The sequence below is a fragment of the Daphnia pulicaria genome, chromosome 4, assembly GCF_021234035.1.
Source record: "Daphnia pulicaria isolate SC F1-1A chromosome 4, SC_F0-13Bv2, whole genome shotgun sequence".
In the NCBI taxonomy this organism is placed as follows: Eukaryota; Metazoa; Arthropoda; class Branchiopoda; order Diplostraca; family Daphniidae; genus Daphnia; species Daphnia pulicaria.
The window spans coordinates 27,242-42,171 of NC_060916.1; the positions used below are offsets into that span (position 1 = coordinate 27,242).

Below are 14,930 nucleotides of genomic sequence, written 5' to 3' on the forward strand. Positions count from 1 at the left end.
CCTACCCTCTTTGAGAAAAAAACCCAGACAGTCTTTAACCTTGATAAAGTAATTAAGGTGGATAGCTAATGGTGATTTATGGGTGTGACAGTGGGTATATAAACCCGGTGAACTTGACAATCAATACGCAGATTTCATCTTCTTCTCCAACACAGAACAGCTCAACTCTTCTACTCTCAGTCAACATGAAGGTAAAGTATTTTAGAATAAATAATTAAGTCATCAATTGTATGTCTAATTGTTTGATTTTGATATGCCTAGTCTGCAATTGTTAACTTGACATTGTTGAGCTTGTTGGTCGTCGTCACAAACGCCTGGTTCCTGGGTCTCGACAAAACTACCAAATCACACAAAGGCTCAAAGTTGGCGGCCCAGGCAACACCGAATACCGGGCGAAAAGTGATCCTGGTGGCCAAGATGGTTTACGTTCCGATGTACGCGTCTGACGACACGACTTCAGCTGTTGCCGATCGTCTGTTGCCCATTTCTCCAGCTGTGATGACAATGTCCGAAACTGATGGACGACAACAACAGCAGCAGCAAGTGGTCGATTATTCTTCTGTTGCTGCGATGTACATGGCACCTCCACCTGCCTCTTACGCCATGTACGCTCCGGCTGCTCCGGTTGCTTCCGCTCCGATTGCTGCTGATGCCAGTGTGCCCCAGTATGCAGTTTATCCGGCCGGATATGGAGCTGGAGAACCTCAGTACGTGCAGTTTGGTGTTGCTCCTTCTCAGGTAAAATTTTAACTAAGGAAATTTCAGATGGATTATTGACTATTGTTTATTGTTAGGCTTTGATGTATGGTAATGGAGATGCTGTTGCACCTGCACATTATTACCCAACTGAAGTTGATAAAGCTATGATTGCCGAAGGATCTGTGGTGCCTAGTGAAGTGACAAATGCTTGAACGAATTGATCGCGTGCAATTTTAATCCTAATTATAATCTGACCTCATTTTAATTTTCGTCCAAATGACATCATTGACAATACTTTCTGTAAATATCTGGTACAATAAAAATCGCGATTATTTTAATTACGGGAGTAATTCCAATCTGTTCATTTATTGTGTAGGTTAATGCGTGTGGTATCTTCATTTAATTTAATTTAATGTTTGAATTTTCTTCTAAAGTTAAAATAATTAAATCGGGAATCTGTAACTTAAGGTCTTGGCTGGCGTCATAATTTTAGTGAAGTTAAATACATTTTCAGATTTTCTCCAACAAAAATTTGTCATCGTCTCCATCAAGGACACGGGAAAACCAAAAACATTGGGCGTTATTTGTTTTCTCGTTCATTACCATAATTTTGTTTTGCAACGTATCGCTGGAGGCATGGCTGATGGGGGAAATCAGCGCCACTGCGGCGAGTTCTTCTCAGTATGTCAATATCTTTTCAGTTTACTTCGATCGAAGCTTGTGATCACAGCTCGACTATCAGTGTCCCGAGTTGTTTGGTTATTTCGTACAAGAATTGTTAAGGAAAAAAATGGTTTCCAGGACTTTTCCGTAAGTAAATTCTTTACTTGTTGGTCGCCACGTGTTAAGTGTGTGAAATTTAATGTCCAAACCGTTCTCCATTTAATGATTCCGATAAATCATTGTTTTTGTGTGATATAGAGTGTTCGATTCCATTATACGAGATCTGGCCGAAAAATTGGAAGTCGATGACTCATTAATTTGTAAGGAACGAATGGAAGAACCAAGAAAAGACCATACAACTTCCGTCAAGGACAAGACTATAAAAATCTGCAGCGTTTGCGGTGATTACGCTTCAGGATTCCATTACAAATGCTGGACTTGTGATGGCTGCAAGGTAAATGATAACACTCAATTCATTTTCTTCATCAACTCTTAATTGTTTTAATTGTGTAACAGGGTTTCTTCCGGCGTAGTATCTCAAAGTATTCAACCTACACGTGTGAGAGGAATAATAACTGTGTCATGGAGAAATACTCCCGGAACCATTGCCAGAAATGTCGTTACGAAAAATGCCTAGCTGTCGGAATGGTTCCAAACGCATCACAAGGCAGCGTACCACCACCCACGCCTACCGACAACCCATCGAAATATGTCGTGAGGGAAAGCAATATCACGCCAATTTCAAAAACGACCGTCGTCAAGAGACGTTTCCCCCAACAGGTGATCCAGCGCAATCCCGTGAACGAGCTACTTGGTCCAATCGTTCGTGCTTATCGGGAGACTTTCACTAGAGTTGGTCCCAGTCGGGTAACGAGTTTTTACCATGTTTTCCTACTGCTTAAATTAAAGTTGTTTTAAAATTTACAGAGTAATTCCCTGCTTCACGTAGACGACACCAATTCTATGGGAGTTCTTCAGATTGGTGACTTTTTAACGCCAACTATTACCAAAGTCATCACGTTTGCTAAAGCCCTTCCTGGGTTTAACACTGTAAGAACCCATTTATATTATAAAAGAACACGTCTTAATTTAAATTTCAGTTCTCTACAGACGACCAGATTTGTCTATTAGGAGGATCGTGTATGGAGGTTCTCTGTCTGAGAGTAGCACTGAGATTTGATGTTGAACGTCAAGGATTCCATTTGCGAGGTGATCGTTTTCTGACTCGAGCGGATATTTTAGCTCGACCGGAGCTGGGAATGTTGTCGCCACTTTTTAACTACGCTCAACGCGTAGCTGATTTGAAATTGGACGAAGCCGAGGCCGCCACTGTGATGGCTACGTGGATTCTTCAAGTATTATTTAATTCATAATTAATTGTTGGTGTCACTAATTCATTTAATTTAACATCTAGTCATCTAGACCTGATTTGAAAGAACCAGAAGGTGTAGAGGTGTTCCAGGAATCAATTATGAACGTGTCCATGTCGTACGCCAAGAATGGAGCTCACGCTTCGGACGAACTGCGGTGGCTGAAAACGCTGATGACACGTTGTCCACCTTTGCGAGGAATTTCTGTTTATACTCTCCCGGATCGATTGGCTATTTATTTATTTATTGAACACGTTGCCACGCTACCCATTTCTTTCATGCACCTTTTCGAGGAAGACGAATGAATACTTTTGTTCTCCTTAAAAACTATTCTTATATTACTTAAGCGTAGTAATTCAGTTTTCTTTTTCAAGCCATCCTTTTTTTCAATTAGTTTACATTATCAAATGAAGTACAGACCGTTTCAGTAACTATATCGATGTTTCGTAACGAAATATACAAATTATGTCCGATTAAACGCAACTATCTTAATTAACATCTGCGCTGTAGCAAAAGTATAAAACTTAAAATAAACAGTTCAGGGTAAGGCAGATCGATTACTTATCGTAAAACGTGGGAAAATTTTGTCAGGGATGTTGACTGCTGTAACAGACCGGCATGAAAGATGGCAAAGCCTGAATGAAAAACAGTTTAAAGATTCTGAACCAGATGTTAGATTTGGATTATTTATTCAACCTGTCTATTAGACCATTCAACCTGCTGTAACAATTGGTAATGATTTTCAGAATCGTTGCGAAAGGAAACGTAGCGTACCTTTTAAGATTTGAATGAACCGCCTCTTAGTGTTTTCTATGTTCATCTAATCAGCGCTAGGTGGCAGGTAATACGGCAATAAAAGCATAAATGAAATGTTCAACAAACTTAAAATGATTCAGTTTTAGCTCTCATACATTTAATTAAAGTGTAAAACGCTGAAAGTTTAATTCCATAGAATATTACAAATTTACATTAAATAATAAGGATGCTGTTTAGAACTATTTCCGACTCAGCTGATTCCATGTCGTAGTTCCTTTTCCTGCCACTAGAGTTTCGCTTGCGTCCATTTTGGGAATTCTCTTGTGAACCGGTGCAGATTTCAACAACTTTTACTAAATAAAAATGGCAAAGGCTCTGACTGGTTTGGCCGCTAAAGCTCCAGGATTGATCAAAGGTATCTATTTAACTTCCCGTAGTCTTGGTAGATTAAGGATGCTATGGCAATGTTTGGTTATGAATGGGCTCATAGTTTCACCTGTGATAGCACTCAGAAAACCTGATTTGGGTTGCATGAATGTATGTATTTTAGCCATGGTCACAATTAAGAAGGTATATTACTGGAAAACATTATGTCTTTCGAATGACTCTACGATGATGAGTAGTGTAAATTCGAACTAGATTATTATCTCCAAATCTGTAATGTATACATGTCTTTTGTATGTACTTGTGTATAAACTAATTAATTTCTTACATTAAACTTACAGGTGTTGTTGATTATTCAACTCCCAAATTGAACACCTTCTGGCATTATGCTCGTGTTGAGTTGACTCCTCCTTCCCCTGCCGATATTCCTAAAATCACACAAGGACTTAACAGCCTTGTTAAGTCTGCCAGGACTGGTAAATGGAAGGAGGTCCCAGTGAAGGTATTAATACAAGTTATATTACTTATAAAAGAAGTTACCTAATATTAATTTTCTTCCCGCCTGTAGGAAGCTTGGTTAAACACATTGATCACCGCAGAAATTGCTTTCTGGTTCTTCGTTGGCGAGTGCATTGGCAAAGGAAGCATTGTGGGATACCAAGTTTAAACATGAGCTCACTTCAATGCAGATTTTGTTTGTAGATAAGTTGCAGTAAGCAAACACCAATAAAGAATTTAACACCAACACCATTCTGTGTTTATAAATGTTAATTGATTATTGCAATACTGCTTTAGGTGTGTACTATCTATATAGTCATGGTGCTGATTCTCTAGCTCCTTTCGAACTATTTTAACGCACATTATAGACAATCTCCTAAGAGCTTGGTAAAGGCAACTGAAGCGATTCAAAAACATTAGGTAAAAGCTGTTGGGAAAAGAATAAGAGAAAGTTCTTCTGAATTTTGCGATGTCATAGGCTTATAACCTGTAGGTTTTTAAATTTCAACTTCAACTTAATGATTGCAACTCTGGATTAGACATACTTTATGTCAAAGTATATAGTTTGTTAAAATATCCAGAGCTTTGTTTTGGTTTGATGTTGGGATAAAATGTGAAATCTTGTATTATTTGCTACAACGTGAATAACCGCAAAAACGTACTCTTGATTTTAACTTCCGATTATCTTATTTGTGCACTGCATTTATACCTGATTACCATTCGCCGATTCGGGAAGCGGAAATCGGAGAAATATGTTTGTTTGCATTTTTATACGGGTTTATGAAACGGGCAAAGGCGAAACGATTTATTAATTTATTATTATTTACTAATTCAGTCATTTGCATTTTTTCAGCAGTTTCTTTACACGGGAATTCTTTATTTTCACTTTTTAGCGCTGGAAAAGAGTTTTATAACACTTTTGAAGAGGTCTTGAATTTAAGGTGCATTCGACATTCGTTCGATTGATTCGTTAGAAATTTAGAATTTTTCATAAGAAAAAGCAAAATTTCAAATGTTTCCGAACGCACTTCTGTAGCAGACGAGGTTTTGTGTTGTTTTTGCCGGTACTTTTGTTTTTTCGTCGTCGTTGTGAACCATGGTTTGAACATGTTCCAACATTTCAATTTCATTAAAGCAGTCTTGTTTATTTATATATTTAGTTAGTATTTCAAACAGCTTGAGAAGGTACGTCATTCTTAAAAAAAAACAGTAAATTGCTACATGTTATGTGATTTACATTAGCTTCATGGCTGCTACGCTTTCTCGACTGACAGTTCTGATTAACTTTTTTCTTCAACACATTTTGTGACCTCAACTAATACCAGGCAATTTTGAAATAGAATGTAAAACATTAGTTAAATTATGAAATATTGAAATCATATTGTAGAATTTGAAGCCCAGCCTGGTAGCTGGTATAGGTAACTGATTTATCGAAACCCAATGATTCCTGATTTTCATGAAGCCAAATCAAATTAAAATTTTTTTACTACCTTACTTTAAATGCTTTTTATATTAACTTATAACTTAATCTGGAACTAAAGTAATTAAAGGGATAAAAGTTTCCTGCATCTCGTTGAACATCAATACCAGAAAGTTAAAAAAAACATCAACAAAAAGAAATACCCATATGCATTAACTATTATCATGCATATCTTTTCGCTTCAACAGTATTTAAATGTGTTTTTTTCTTCTTCAAGTAGATGGCTACTGTCATAAAACTAACTCATAAACAAATTAACCAAGTGGTGAAAGAATTCCGCCGCACCATGTACTGCAAAACTCGGTGAGTTCGAGTGAGACCGAGGAATTGAAATGCTAAGTAAATACGTCTATGGTTACGACAACGGCTGGGTACATAAAACCATTCCCTTTTAACCATTATTTGCTAAGTTTCTTCCTTTACAAGATAAATATTTATTTAGGATATCGAAGATCTTCTTGGTTTAGGCCGAAAACTACAGCGTTGCCCCTATTACGCTTCGAGGGATCTAATGGAGCAAGCGGAAATAGTATTCGTGCCATATAATTATCTGATCGATCCTGCGGTGCGCAAGAGGATGCATATTCCGATCAACGGCAATATAATTATTCTCGACGAGGCTCATAATATTGAAGATTCGGCTCGTGCAGCTGCCAGCGGCGCTTTTTCTCAGGAAGACTTTCGATTGGCCCTCAACGACTGTGAAAAGGTAACACATGTTTGAATTTAAAATATTGTCGATTCGTGTAAAATGTCATCGTCGATCTGACTCAAGCTCAGTGGTTCGTACAGTTGGTTTATATTTTTTGGTGTAAGCATAGCACTTCATTTAATGCTTTCACATCACTGCTTTAACAGATCGCACGTTAAGGAGGCTCGAACTTCGAACCTTCTGCGTGACACATAGCGCCCTGTACCGCTGTGCCACAAGAACTATACATTTTTGTTTTATCTTTTAATGTAATATATTTTCGAATACCTTTTTTTTGTCTAGGTTCTACAGGTACGAGTAAAAGACAGATTGAAACAGATCTCCAAACTGGCTCAGTTTTCATCTTACATGATGAATTTGATGGACGGTATGGCCCCTAAAAGCAGCAGCGACGATAAGGCCATCATGACAGGCAAAGAATTCTTGGACAAACTTGTTCTTGACGAATATGGACCAAATATCCTGGCTGAACTAAGTTTTGTGGTTGAAGTCATCTTTAACGAACAAAATGGTGGTCGATCATCATTAACGACGAGTCCAATCAAGATTGAAGAAGGGGAAGAAGAACCTGAAATTGATTCAAAATTAGTTGACCCAAGGTTGCATTTATTGGCCACCACTCGAGCCACTCTAGAAGATTTCCTTACGATTGTTAATTTAATGTTGGGTGACGAAAAAACCCATTTGGACGACTACCAGGTCGCAGTTGCACGTAGTCAAAAAGGCAACATGAACTCCCAATCGTCAAACAGGTACTAGCAATTTCGTCATCATTCGTCATCATTCGACCCAAGTTCTCTAAACATCTTCAGTAGTAGCCCATCTCGGTGGACCCACGTCCTGAAATTGTGGTGTCTCAATCAAGCGATTGTCTTGAAGCAAATCCGCCAAACAACGCGATCCATCATAGTCACTTCAGGAACGCTGTCGCCTTTGGATTCATATGCGAGTGAATTGGGCATAGATTTCATGATCACCCTGGAAGCCAGTCACGTTATTCCGGCGAATCGCGTTTGGATAGCTTCTATCAGTCAAGGACCCAGGAGCACTAAATTAAACGGCAGCTACAAGACAACTAGTACCTTTGAATACCAGGTAATAAATATTTTCTCATAACAACTGTGGAAATAAACAAATAACTCTTATTTTCCAAGGACGAATTGGGACGGTTGATGTTATCCGTATGCCAAACCATTCCACACGGAGTTTTGTGTTTCCTGCCATCCTACAGCCTACTGGAAAAGCTTGTTGCTCGGTGGCAAGACACGGGTCTGTGGCAACACCTTTCTGCCATCAAAACTCTTGTGTGTGAGTCACGGAATTCCAGCGCATTCGAAGAGACCCTCAAGGATTTTTATTCGGCCATCGAAGATAGCCAAAGGTATACAGTCTTACAGTTATTATTTTCTCACTGATTGATCAATGTTTTCTGAATTTCATAGGGCACTAAATTCCTCTGTGAACACTTCCGGTGAAGAAATGGCGGATGAATGTCCCAGCAAAATGAAATATCAGACCCCCAGTGGCGCTTTAATGTTGGCTGTCTGTCGAGGCAAAGTTAGTGAAGGACTGGACTTCACTGACAACAACGCCAGAGCTGTTGTTTGTGTCGGGATTCCATTTCCGTACTTGAAAGATAAGCAAGTTGAACTTAAACGCAAGTACAATGATAAAAAGTCGACTTGTTCTTCACTACTCAGTGGATCGAAATGGTATGAGATACAAGCTTTCTGGTAAGTTTCCTTGTCCATTTGAAATCCCTCTGATTAACTCATTTAAATTTATCTATTAAAGGGCGTTAAATCAAGCGCTAGGACGTTGCATAAGACACAAAGGCGATTGGGGAGCTATTCTACTTGTGGATGATCGTTTCGCTAAAACACCGCGCTATGTGAATCAGCTGTCTAAATGGGCTCGGTCTTCCATCCGCCATTATGATTATTTTGCTCCCGTGTTACATTATCTTAGCGAATTCACGAAAGAGTTAGTGAAAGAAGACGCAGCTGCGTTACTCGCCGTTCAACAACAGACACTGCTTCAGTCTCCACGAGAAGCTCTCCTTTCGATCGGGGATATGTCTATTGCCAGTTCACCGCCTTCCGTCAAACCAAAGAATGCCTCATCCAGCACGATTCCGGAGTTACTGGAAGACAATTCCACCACTCGATCTTCTTAGGTCAACGCAGTGCAAAGGTATCATTAATAACTTGTGATTCAGCATTCAATCAAGATGAAATTAATATGCAACCTTCTCCTGTTAACTCTAATATTCCGTCCTCTTCCAATTTGTTATGAATTAATTGAAACTTTGATTTATGTGATCATATTTTTTCAAGTTATTTACGTTTTCATTTTTCAAGGGCAATTTGATGATTAATGTAATAACTTTTGATCTCACGTTGAAATTTGGCATTTTTTTTCTAATAATGAATACATTTTCGTGACAAGTTAAACACTAAACAGTATCCTTGGACATCTACTAGTCCTAGAGTTTCTTTGTTATTTAAATATAGAAACATTGATTATTAACATGTTGTTATAATTTTCTGAGAAAAATGAGCAGAGAGTCTGTGTCTGTACACGTAGAACTTGTCAGTACGTTTTTTGGAAATCGTGCACGTGCACGTGCAGCAATCTTTAATGATGTTAGGTTAGCAGACGGATTGCTCACGTTAATTGGCGCTGTGTTTCTGCTGCTGGTGTTTGGTGACTTGGGACCATGTGTGCTGTGGTCTCGAGCTCACGTATTCGAGTTTCTTGTGATAGGTTCGTTATTTTTATTCATTTAATTATGTTTTGATGAATTTTTGATTACTTGGATAACACAATATCCCTGAACACAATATCCCCTGATTTGTTTGTAGGGGGTATTTGAACTGAACGAACTAATTGCTGTTTTCGGTCGATTGCCTTTCGTACAGTTGTAAAAGCATCATATGATATGACTATTAATATGCTTTCTTGTTAATAAAGCACAGACTTCAAGGTACTACGTAGTCTATGGTTAAAGTTTGTAAATAGTAACGGTGTGCCTAAAAATTAATTAGTGAATTTGATAACAATGATTAGGGGATGCAAGGCAATGACCAGCCAATTGGCCACCCAATCTCAACCTGATTACTTACATTATAGACCTACTTGTCAGACAGAAATATGCTAATGAATGTCAAATCTTTGTAGGTATTAATCATATCACTGGGAGACCGTGGGAGACAAATAGAAAAAGGTTGCCACAGTGCTGAAGGGAATCATCAGTCGTCAATGCTGTATCTATTCAACAATGGCAGCAACACACACAGCAATCCAATCAAGGTAGGGCCATATTTCTATATTCTATTATGTTCTAGACAAGAAACAACGACACACAATAGTAAACTGTTCGCGTTTTGGGGGTTTATGAGTCGCATTGTCCCAACAACACATTTATTTTCTTGACTAGACGAAGTCGATAAATCGAAGTGATTGTGCAGAAATGAAATAGGGAATATACTCGCGGAATCCCGCGTTGGTGTAGTGACGCATTTTTGCATGCAGGTACCAAATTCACAACTTAACGAGGAAATACACTGTATGGGTTTTGATAGAAATGAGAAACGAATAGATTTTTAATGAAAAGTAAAATGGTAAAACATTTGATTATGTGAAAACGAGTGGAATCTTGCATACTTTGAACGATCTGCTACGCAGTTATCGATCGTTTCTGCTTCTTTGTTTAAACTTTTTCTGTCGGTTTGGAATCTGTTGTATCTGTCAACTCATCTGTGAGTACGAAAAGTTCGCCTGGAATTTCGCAAGTATCGTCTTCTTGGAATGTTCCATATGGGATAGTCAAATTCAAATAGTGACAGCTGACAGACGATTCCATGTGGCCATTGATCATCGCTTCCAATTGCTGGAATGTGGGTCTTTGATTCGCCTCTGTTTTCCAACAATTTGCCATAATTACCCCGAAAAAATTTGGCGCATTTTCTGGCTTCTCCATTCGATAACCACTTTTAATTTCTTTGACGAGTAAATGGCCGTTATCCATTCCTAAAAAGAAAGGTATTCCTTACGTCTCTTGAAATTCTTTCGAGTTAAATTTGTTTTCGTCACCTGGATACGGAACTTCACCCAGAGTGAAGAGTTCCCACAGTAAAACTCCGTACGACCAGACGTCGGATTGACTTGAAAAGATTCGAGTTGTCAGCGATTCAATGGCCATCCACTTGACTGGCATCAATCCTTGCTATAATTAAAATTGTGATTAAATGAGATTTTCTCTTGAGCAGATGAGTAGTATTGATACTTCTTTTCTCTCGTAGTTGCTCTCGTAGTACATTTTCTTTGCCATGCCAAAATCCGCCACTTTGACCACCCCATCGTCTGCCAGCAGAACATTGCGAGCGGCTAAATCTCCATGAAGAACCTATAAACGTTAAATCAATTTGAATGGTTGGATTCTCATGGGGTTAGGCGACAGGGGCCCTTACTTTTTTGCTTGACAAATAATCCATTCCTCGTGCTACCTGGAACGACCACGAGATTAAATCGCGGGTGGAAATGATTTTATTTAGAGTGCCATCAGGTCGTTGCTGATTGTTATGCCACCATTCCGGCGATTGAAAATGACCCGAACATATCGATGAGCGACCTGGAATTGTTTTAAAAATCGTTGGCAATTGAAGCGAATTAATTTAAAAATAGCTTTTACCTGACAATGCGATAGAATTTCGATCAGACGAAGGGATTTCAGGCAAAATTGACGCTTTTAACTCTTCTATTTCACTGTCTGTTTTCATGTTGCCGAAATCGTCCAACAGACTAATAAAACTGTCTCGATGTTTGGACAAGTACGTTTGTAGATTTCCGTATCGACAGTACTCGACGATTATCAAAAGTTCACCTGTAAAGGACATTTAACTTTATGTCGCTTCTTGTTGGGCAAGTAAAATTTGAGGAGTTTACCTTTGGTAATTCTTTTGGTGCAGGCTCCCAGTAAATTGACAACATTTAAATGCGATCCCAAGTGAATAAGAATTTTCAGTTCACCAACGAGGGATTCCATTGCGGCGACATTTGTTTGCGATCGAACCATTTTGACGGCCACCGTTTTGACAGTTTCGTTGCTGCCTTTGATCCCAACAGCTTCAGCTTTGACGACTCGTCCAAAACAACCCGATCCCAGTGTCACCCCTAAAATATTAACCATCCCATTTGAAACATTAATCCTCCTAGAAAGCTAATCATTACTACTTACCGAGCGTAAGGCGACACCTGGGGAACTCCCATCCCTTGTCGTAGGGTATCAATTCAGTTTGCTCTTCAATTGATAATTGCGGATTGAGTTCTTTCAAATTGCCATCGAGCAACTTCCTGGCACCCGGGAAAACTTGTTTTTTCTGTCGCAAATATCTCGATCAGTTGGCTACCAATTTACCTGAATTTGTACCACTTACCAAATCAAAGTAAAGTTTGATGCTGACACCAACCCCCAGAACGAGTAGCACCGCCAGAGTGATTGCAAACGCGGTGATTGTCGTGTGAACTGTTTCCATTTCCGAGTGGCCTTCGGTGAAGATGACGGTGAAATTGCGATACCTCGGCTCTCCATCGCTGTTGTTCCATTGACAGGCATAGGCGCCAGTTTCATCCGGGATTCCTTCGAGCGTCAATTCGGATTTTTCATTATTCTGGTAGACTTTACCGAAATATTCTTCTCCGTCCTGAAAATGACAATGCCGTCAGAATAATCGAATTTGTTGGGGGGTGATTCTATATTTCGCTTACTTTTAGCCATCGGAAATCAATTTCTTTGGATGATTTGATGCAAGTTAAATTTTTGGGTCTGGCCTCCTCCAACTCGACTGGATGTAATCAAAGATTATTTTAACTATCTGCGCTTTTATCGCTGAATTTATTCCTACCTCTGATGGCAAAAGCAATCGTTTTAGTCATTAATTGTCTGCTGTGGACTTTTGATTTGCATTCAAAGTTGGTGTACGTATCTGAAATGTTGAGGTTGATCAGATCAAGTCGACTTTCATAAAAGCCATGGAGATGACGTAATAGCCTTATTTCATATTCCTTCTTCATGTGAATGCCTGATTTTATTGGGTTTTTTATTACGTTCAAAATGAATAGCTTCTGATATTAGAACTTTCTGGGAAACTGTCAAACCTTCGGGTGGGTTACTTTTATTAACCATTTGCATTTCTCCCGTATCGTTCGTCCGATAGTACCACTCTGGCGGCGAGGGAAATCCGCTCCGTAATTGATTTTCTCCGTCGGTATGGATGAGGCAGATTAAAGTAACATTAGTTCCTTCTAATGGATCTTCCAGATCCCCGACTCGAGACAATTCCATCCCTTGTGCAAAAAAATTCCGGGTTAATCCAACTCAATCCGTGGCCTGGATGAAAAATCTATTCATTTTTACCCTTGACAATGATTCGGAAATTTTCGTGATTTGGCACATCGTTTACCGTGCCTACACATTGGTAATAGCCGGAATCGCTTATCTTTGGGTCGCTTAACGTCAGTCCGTATTCCCTACTGAATGACCAGCTGGAATCCGGATCCGACAACAAATCCTGTTTGACATTTCACATATAATTTTCGCTTTTAATAATTTCTTGTTTTTTAAACTTTTTACCTTTGAATTGTCCTCGGCCCATTCTTTGCTGGCCCATTGCCGGACAATATTCAAAGAGACGTTAACATTGGGGTGGGTCCGCTTACAAGGAATGTGAAGGACTTCGCCTTGTTTGGAACTGTAGAAATCCTTGACGTTATCTTTGTGATCCATGTAGACGTAAATTTCTTCACCTGTCAAATCACCAATTACTGGTTTAAACATTTCAATAATTTAATAATGAATTATAATTGAATTCAACTGTAAACGTAGACGTATTGGCTGACGTTTACTCGTCCAGCACAGCCGAATTCGCCCGAATCTTTGATTGTCGTTTCGATTAGAGTCATCGTCGTTATCAAATGCGTTTCGTTGTCGCCGAACGTGAATTGAAGGCGTCTAGCAGCATCACTTTTCTTAAAAATTAAAAAAGAGCCGTTGAGATGATTATACAGATAATAATTAGAGATAATTATTGTTAGTACTTTTGGGAATTTGTCCAGGTATTCCGGCAGGATCCAGGAAATATTGTAGGATTTGTCGTGATCGTCCAATTGGGAGATGCAAGTCAGCGTGAGCGTTGAATTGACGTCGATCACTTGCTCGTCGCCATCGGGAATCATTTGTATCCGTTGATTGGCACTTTGATCAGTCACGAGTAAAATGTAGAAGAGTACAAGCACCGATCTCTTTGAAATGATTGGCATTCCAAAATTGGCCAACGCCATTTCACTCGAAAAATTCGTCCTTTTGATTTCACGATTTTTCACGCGCTCGGCACTTTTGATTGTTCCGATCTCTACACGCCGCGATTGCTGTTGAATCCGCAACGATGGACAGCCGAAACGGGCATGTCTGAATCGATAAAAGTCCCAACTATCACAAAGGCTCTCTTAACTGAAATGTGTAGTTGCTGGACCTTTTCCAATGTAACACAATTGGGGGATGTGCGCGCATCCACCAATTTTTTTCCAGCTAAACCGCCCAGCAGTTCTCTTCTCTATCGTTTTGTTAAAGCTAAAATATCTGTGATCGCGCGATTGTCGTAATAGCACAACGATAGTTTCTGAATCAAATCAATCGATGGTCATAAATAACTTTTTCTTATCCAATTTTCTAAACCCATAAAGAAATAACGAATCGCTTCTTTCCTTTCTTCGGGATTGATTAAAAAAAAACTTTTTTTCACGTCACGACAAATTCGCTCACTGTAGATGGGAAACGTTCGCAGATTCCCAGCTCTATCCGAGAAGTGGAGAGCCAATGGCAAGTGTGGCAACTGTTTGTCGGGAGTTTGGCTGTATAATAGCGCCAGCACAGACAGGCGCGGAAAGGGGCGTGTGAGGGCAACAAGAGTGTGTGTATATGTACTTGTTAGATTTACAGGTTCATTGACTTCTTGGTATACCGGGGGGGGGGGGGGGAAACGACACGCCATATGTTTCCTTTGTCTGGCCATATTTCCGGGCCGAATTGGCGGATATTTGATCTAATCTGACATTTGCAATATAACAGCAAATTGAATCGCCCCGGCTATAGCTGGGCAGTTTCCCCTACTGCCACTATGTACACCGGTCCTTGTTATTGCAATAGTTATGTTCTGGTCACTTCATTTTCATTGTCGTGGGTGGCAAAACCGCTCCTGTTACTTGTCACTTTTCTTTCTTTTTGGCTAAACGAAAGTTCCTTATTAGCAAATTTCTTATAGTTGTCAATAACAGTAGAGAGCCAAGACAGGAGGAGGTCCTGTTAATG

General features: G+C 39.4%; 5 protein-coding genes across 5 annotated transcripts; 4 read left to right on the forward strand and 1 right to left on the reverse strand.

Moving 5' to 3' along the window:
• The first annotated feature begins 57 nt into the window (after positions 1 to 57).
• On the forward strand, positions 58 to 1,037 carry LOC124336430. The gene is made up of 3 exons (XM_046790238.1): positions 58 to 191; positions 262 to 738; positions 795 to 1,037. Exons 1-3 carry the CDS (start codon positions 69 to 71, stop codon positions 909 to 911), a joined length of 717 nt encoding a protein of 238 aa, XP_046646194.1. The 5' UTR covers positions 58 to 68; the 3' UTR covers positions 912 to 1,037.
• Positions 1,038 to 1,384: 347 nt separating this feature from the next.
• LOC124336268 (thyroid hormone receptor beta-like) lies at positions 1,385 to 3,210 on the forward strand. The gene is made up of 6 exons (XM_046790006.1): positions 1,385 to 1,509; positions 1,621 to 1,816; positions 1,879 to 2,229; positions 2,290 to 2,412; positions 2,463 to 2,717; positions 2,777 to 3,210. The coding sequence occupies exons 1-6, from the start codon at positions 1,490 to 1,492 to the stop codon at positions 3,035 to 3,037; spliced, it is 1,206 nt and encodes a 401-aa protein (XP_046645962.1). The 5' UTR covers positions 1,385 to 1,489; the 3' UTR covers positions 3,038 to 3,210.
• Positions 3,211 to 3,742: 532 nt separating this feature from the next.
• Positions 3,743 to 4,617, forward strand: LOC124336537 (ATP synthase subunit g, mitochondrial-like). The gene is made up of 3 exons (XM_046790387.1): positions 3,743 to 3,903; positions 4,214 to 4,374; positions 4,441 to 4,617. The coding sequence occupies exons 1-3, from the start codon at positions 3,852 to 3,854 to the stop codon at positions 4,537 to 4,539; spliced, it is 312 nt and encodes a 103-aa protein (XP_046646343.1). The 5' UTR covers positions 3,743 to 3,851; the 3' UTR covers positions 4,540 to 4,617.
• Positions 4,618 to 5,400: 783 nt separating this feature from the next.
• Positions 5,401 to 8,991, forward strand: LOC124336652 (Fanconi anemia group J protein homolog). The gene is made up of 8 exons (XM_046790441.1): positions 5,401 to 5,555; positions 6,071 to 6,221; positions 6,293 to 6,559; positions 6,845 to 7,314; positions 7,375 to 7,657; positions 7,717 to 7,943; positions 8,005 to 8,295; positions 8,357 to 8,991. Exons 2-8 carry the CDS (start codon positions 6,183 to 6,185, stop codon positions 8,736 to 8,738), a joined length of 1,959 nt encoding a protein of 652 aa, XP_046646397.1. The 5' UTR covers positions 5,401 to 5,555; positions 6,071 to 6,182; the 3' UTR covers positions 8,739 to 8,991.
• Positions 8,992 to 10,256: 1,265 nt separating this feature from the next.
• LOC124336068 (vascular endothelial growth factor receptor 1-like) lies at positions 10,257 to 14,369 on the reverse strand. Its single transcript, XM_046789695.1, has 15 exons — positions 13,661 to 14,369; positions 13,438 to 13,591; positions 13,197 to 13,369; positions 12,981 to 13,134; positions 12,722 to 12,910; positions 12,469 to 12,645; positions 12,332 to 12,408; positions 12,001 to 12,267; positions 11,802 to 11,943; positions 11,510 to 11,737; positions 11,256 to 11,447; positions 11,035 to 11,195; positions 10,851 to 10,970; positions 10,658 to 10,790; positions 10,257 to 10,594 (listed from the first exon to the last, which is right to left on the reverse strand). Exons 1-15 carry the CDS (start codon positions 13,901 to 13,903, stop codon positions 10,275 to 10,277), a joined length of 2,730 nt encoding a protein of 909 aa, XP_046645651.1. The 5' UTR covers positions 13,904 to 14,369; the 3' UTR covers positions 10,257 to 10,274.
• Positions 14,370 to 14,930: the final 561 nt, after the last annotated feature.

What these genes read in the sequence shown, in the direction of transcription:
- LOC124336430 (XM_046790238.1), top strand. Translation starts at nt 69, where the DNA reads ATGGTGATTTATGGGTGTGACAGTGGGTATATAAACCCGGTGAACTTG. An exon ending in TACTCTCAGTCAACATGAAG is followed by an intron (nt 192 to 261) that starts GTAAAGTATTTT and finishes TGATATGCCTAG; the next exon opens with TCTGCAATTGTTAACTTGAC. An exon ending in TTGGTGTTGCTCCTTCTCAG is followed by an intron (nt 739 to 794) that starts GTAAAATTTTAA and finishes GTTTATTGTTAG; the next exon opens with GCTTTGATGTATGGTAATGG.
- LOC124336268 (XM_046790006.1), top strand. Translation starts at nt 1,490, where the DNA reads ATGGTTTCCAGGACTTTTCC. An exon ending in GGACTTGTGATGGCTGCAAG is followed by an intron (nt 1,817 to 1,878) that starts GTAAATGATAAC and finishes ATTGTGTAACAG; the next exon opens with GGTTTCTTCCGGCGTAGTAT. An exon ending in TGGCTACGTGGATTCTTCAA is followed by an intron (nt 2,718 to 2,776) that starts GTATTATTTAAT and finishes TTTAACATCTAG; the next exon opens with TCATCTAGACCTGATTTGAA.
- LOC124336537 (XM_046790387.1), top strand. Translation starts at nt 3,852, where the DNA reads ATGGCAAAGGCTCTGACTGGTTTGGCCGCTAAAGCTCCAGGATTGATC. An exon ending in AGCTCCAGGATTGATCAAAG is followed by an intron (nt 3,904 to 4,213) that starts GTATCTATTTAA and finishes TTAAACTTACAG; the next exon opens with GTGTTGTTGATTATTCAACT. An exon ending in GGAAGGAGGTCCCAGTGAAG is followed by an intron (nt 4,375 to 4,440) that starts GTATTAATACAA and finishes TCCCGCCTGTAG; the next exon opens with GAAGCTTGGTTAAACACATT.
- LOC124336652 (XM_046790441.1), top strand. Translation starts at nt 6,183, where the DNA reads ATGCTAAGTAAATACGTCTATGGTTACGACAACGGCTGG. An exon ending in AACTCCCAATCGTCAAACAG is followed by an intron (nt 7,315 to 7,374) that starts GTACTAGCAATT and finishes AAACATCTTCAG; the next exon opens with TAGTAGCCCATCTCGGTGGA. An exon ending in TATGAGATACAAGCTTTCTG is followed by an intron (nt 8,296 to 8,356) that starts GTAAGTTTCCTT and finishes TATCTATTAAAG; the next exon opens with GGCGTTAAATCAAGCGCTAG.
- LOC124336068 (XM_046789695.1), bottom strand. Translation starts at nt 13,903, where the DNA reads ATGGCGTTGGCCAATTTTGGAATGCCAATCATTTCAAAGAGATCGGTG. An exon ending in ACCTGGACAAATTCCCAAAA is followed by an intron (nt 13,592 to 13,660) that starts GTACTAACAATA and finishes TTAATTTTTAAG; the next exon opens with AAAAGTGATGCTGCTAGACG. An exon ending in TTGATTTCCGATGGCTAAAA is followed by an intron (nt 12,268 to 12,331) that starts GTAAGCGAAATA and finishes TGTCATTTTCAG; the next exon opens with GACGGAGAAGAATATTTCGG.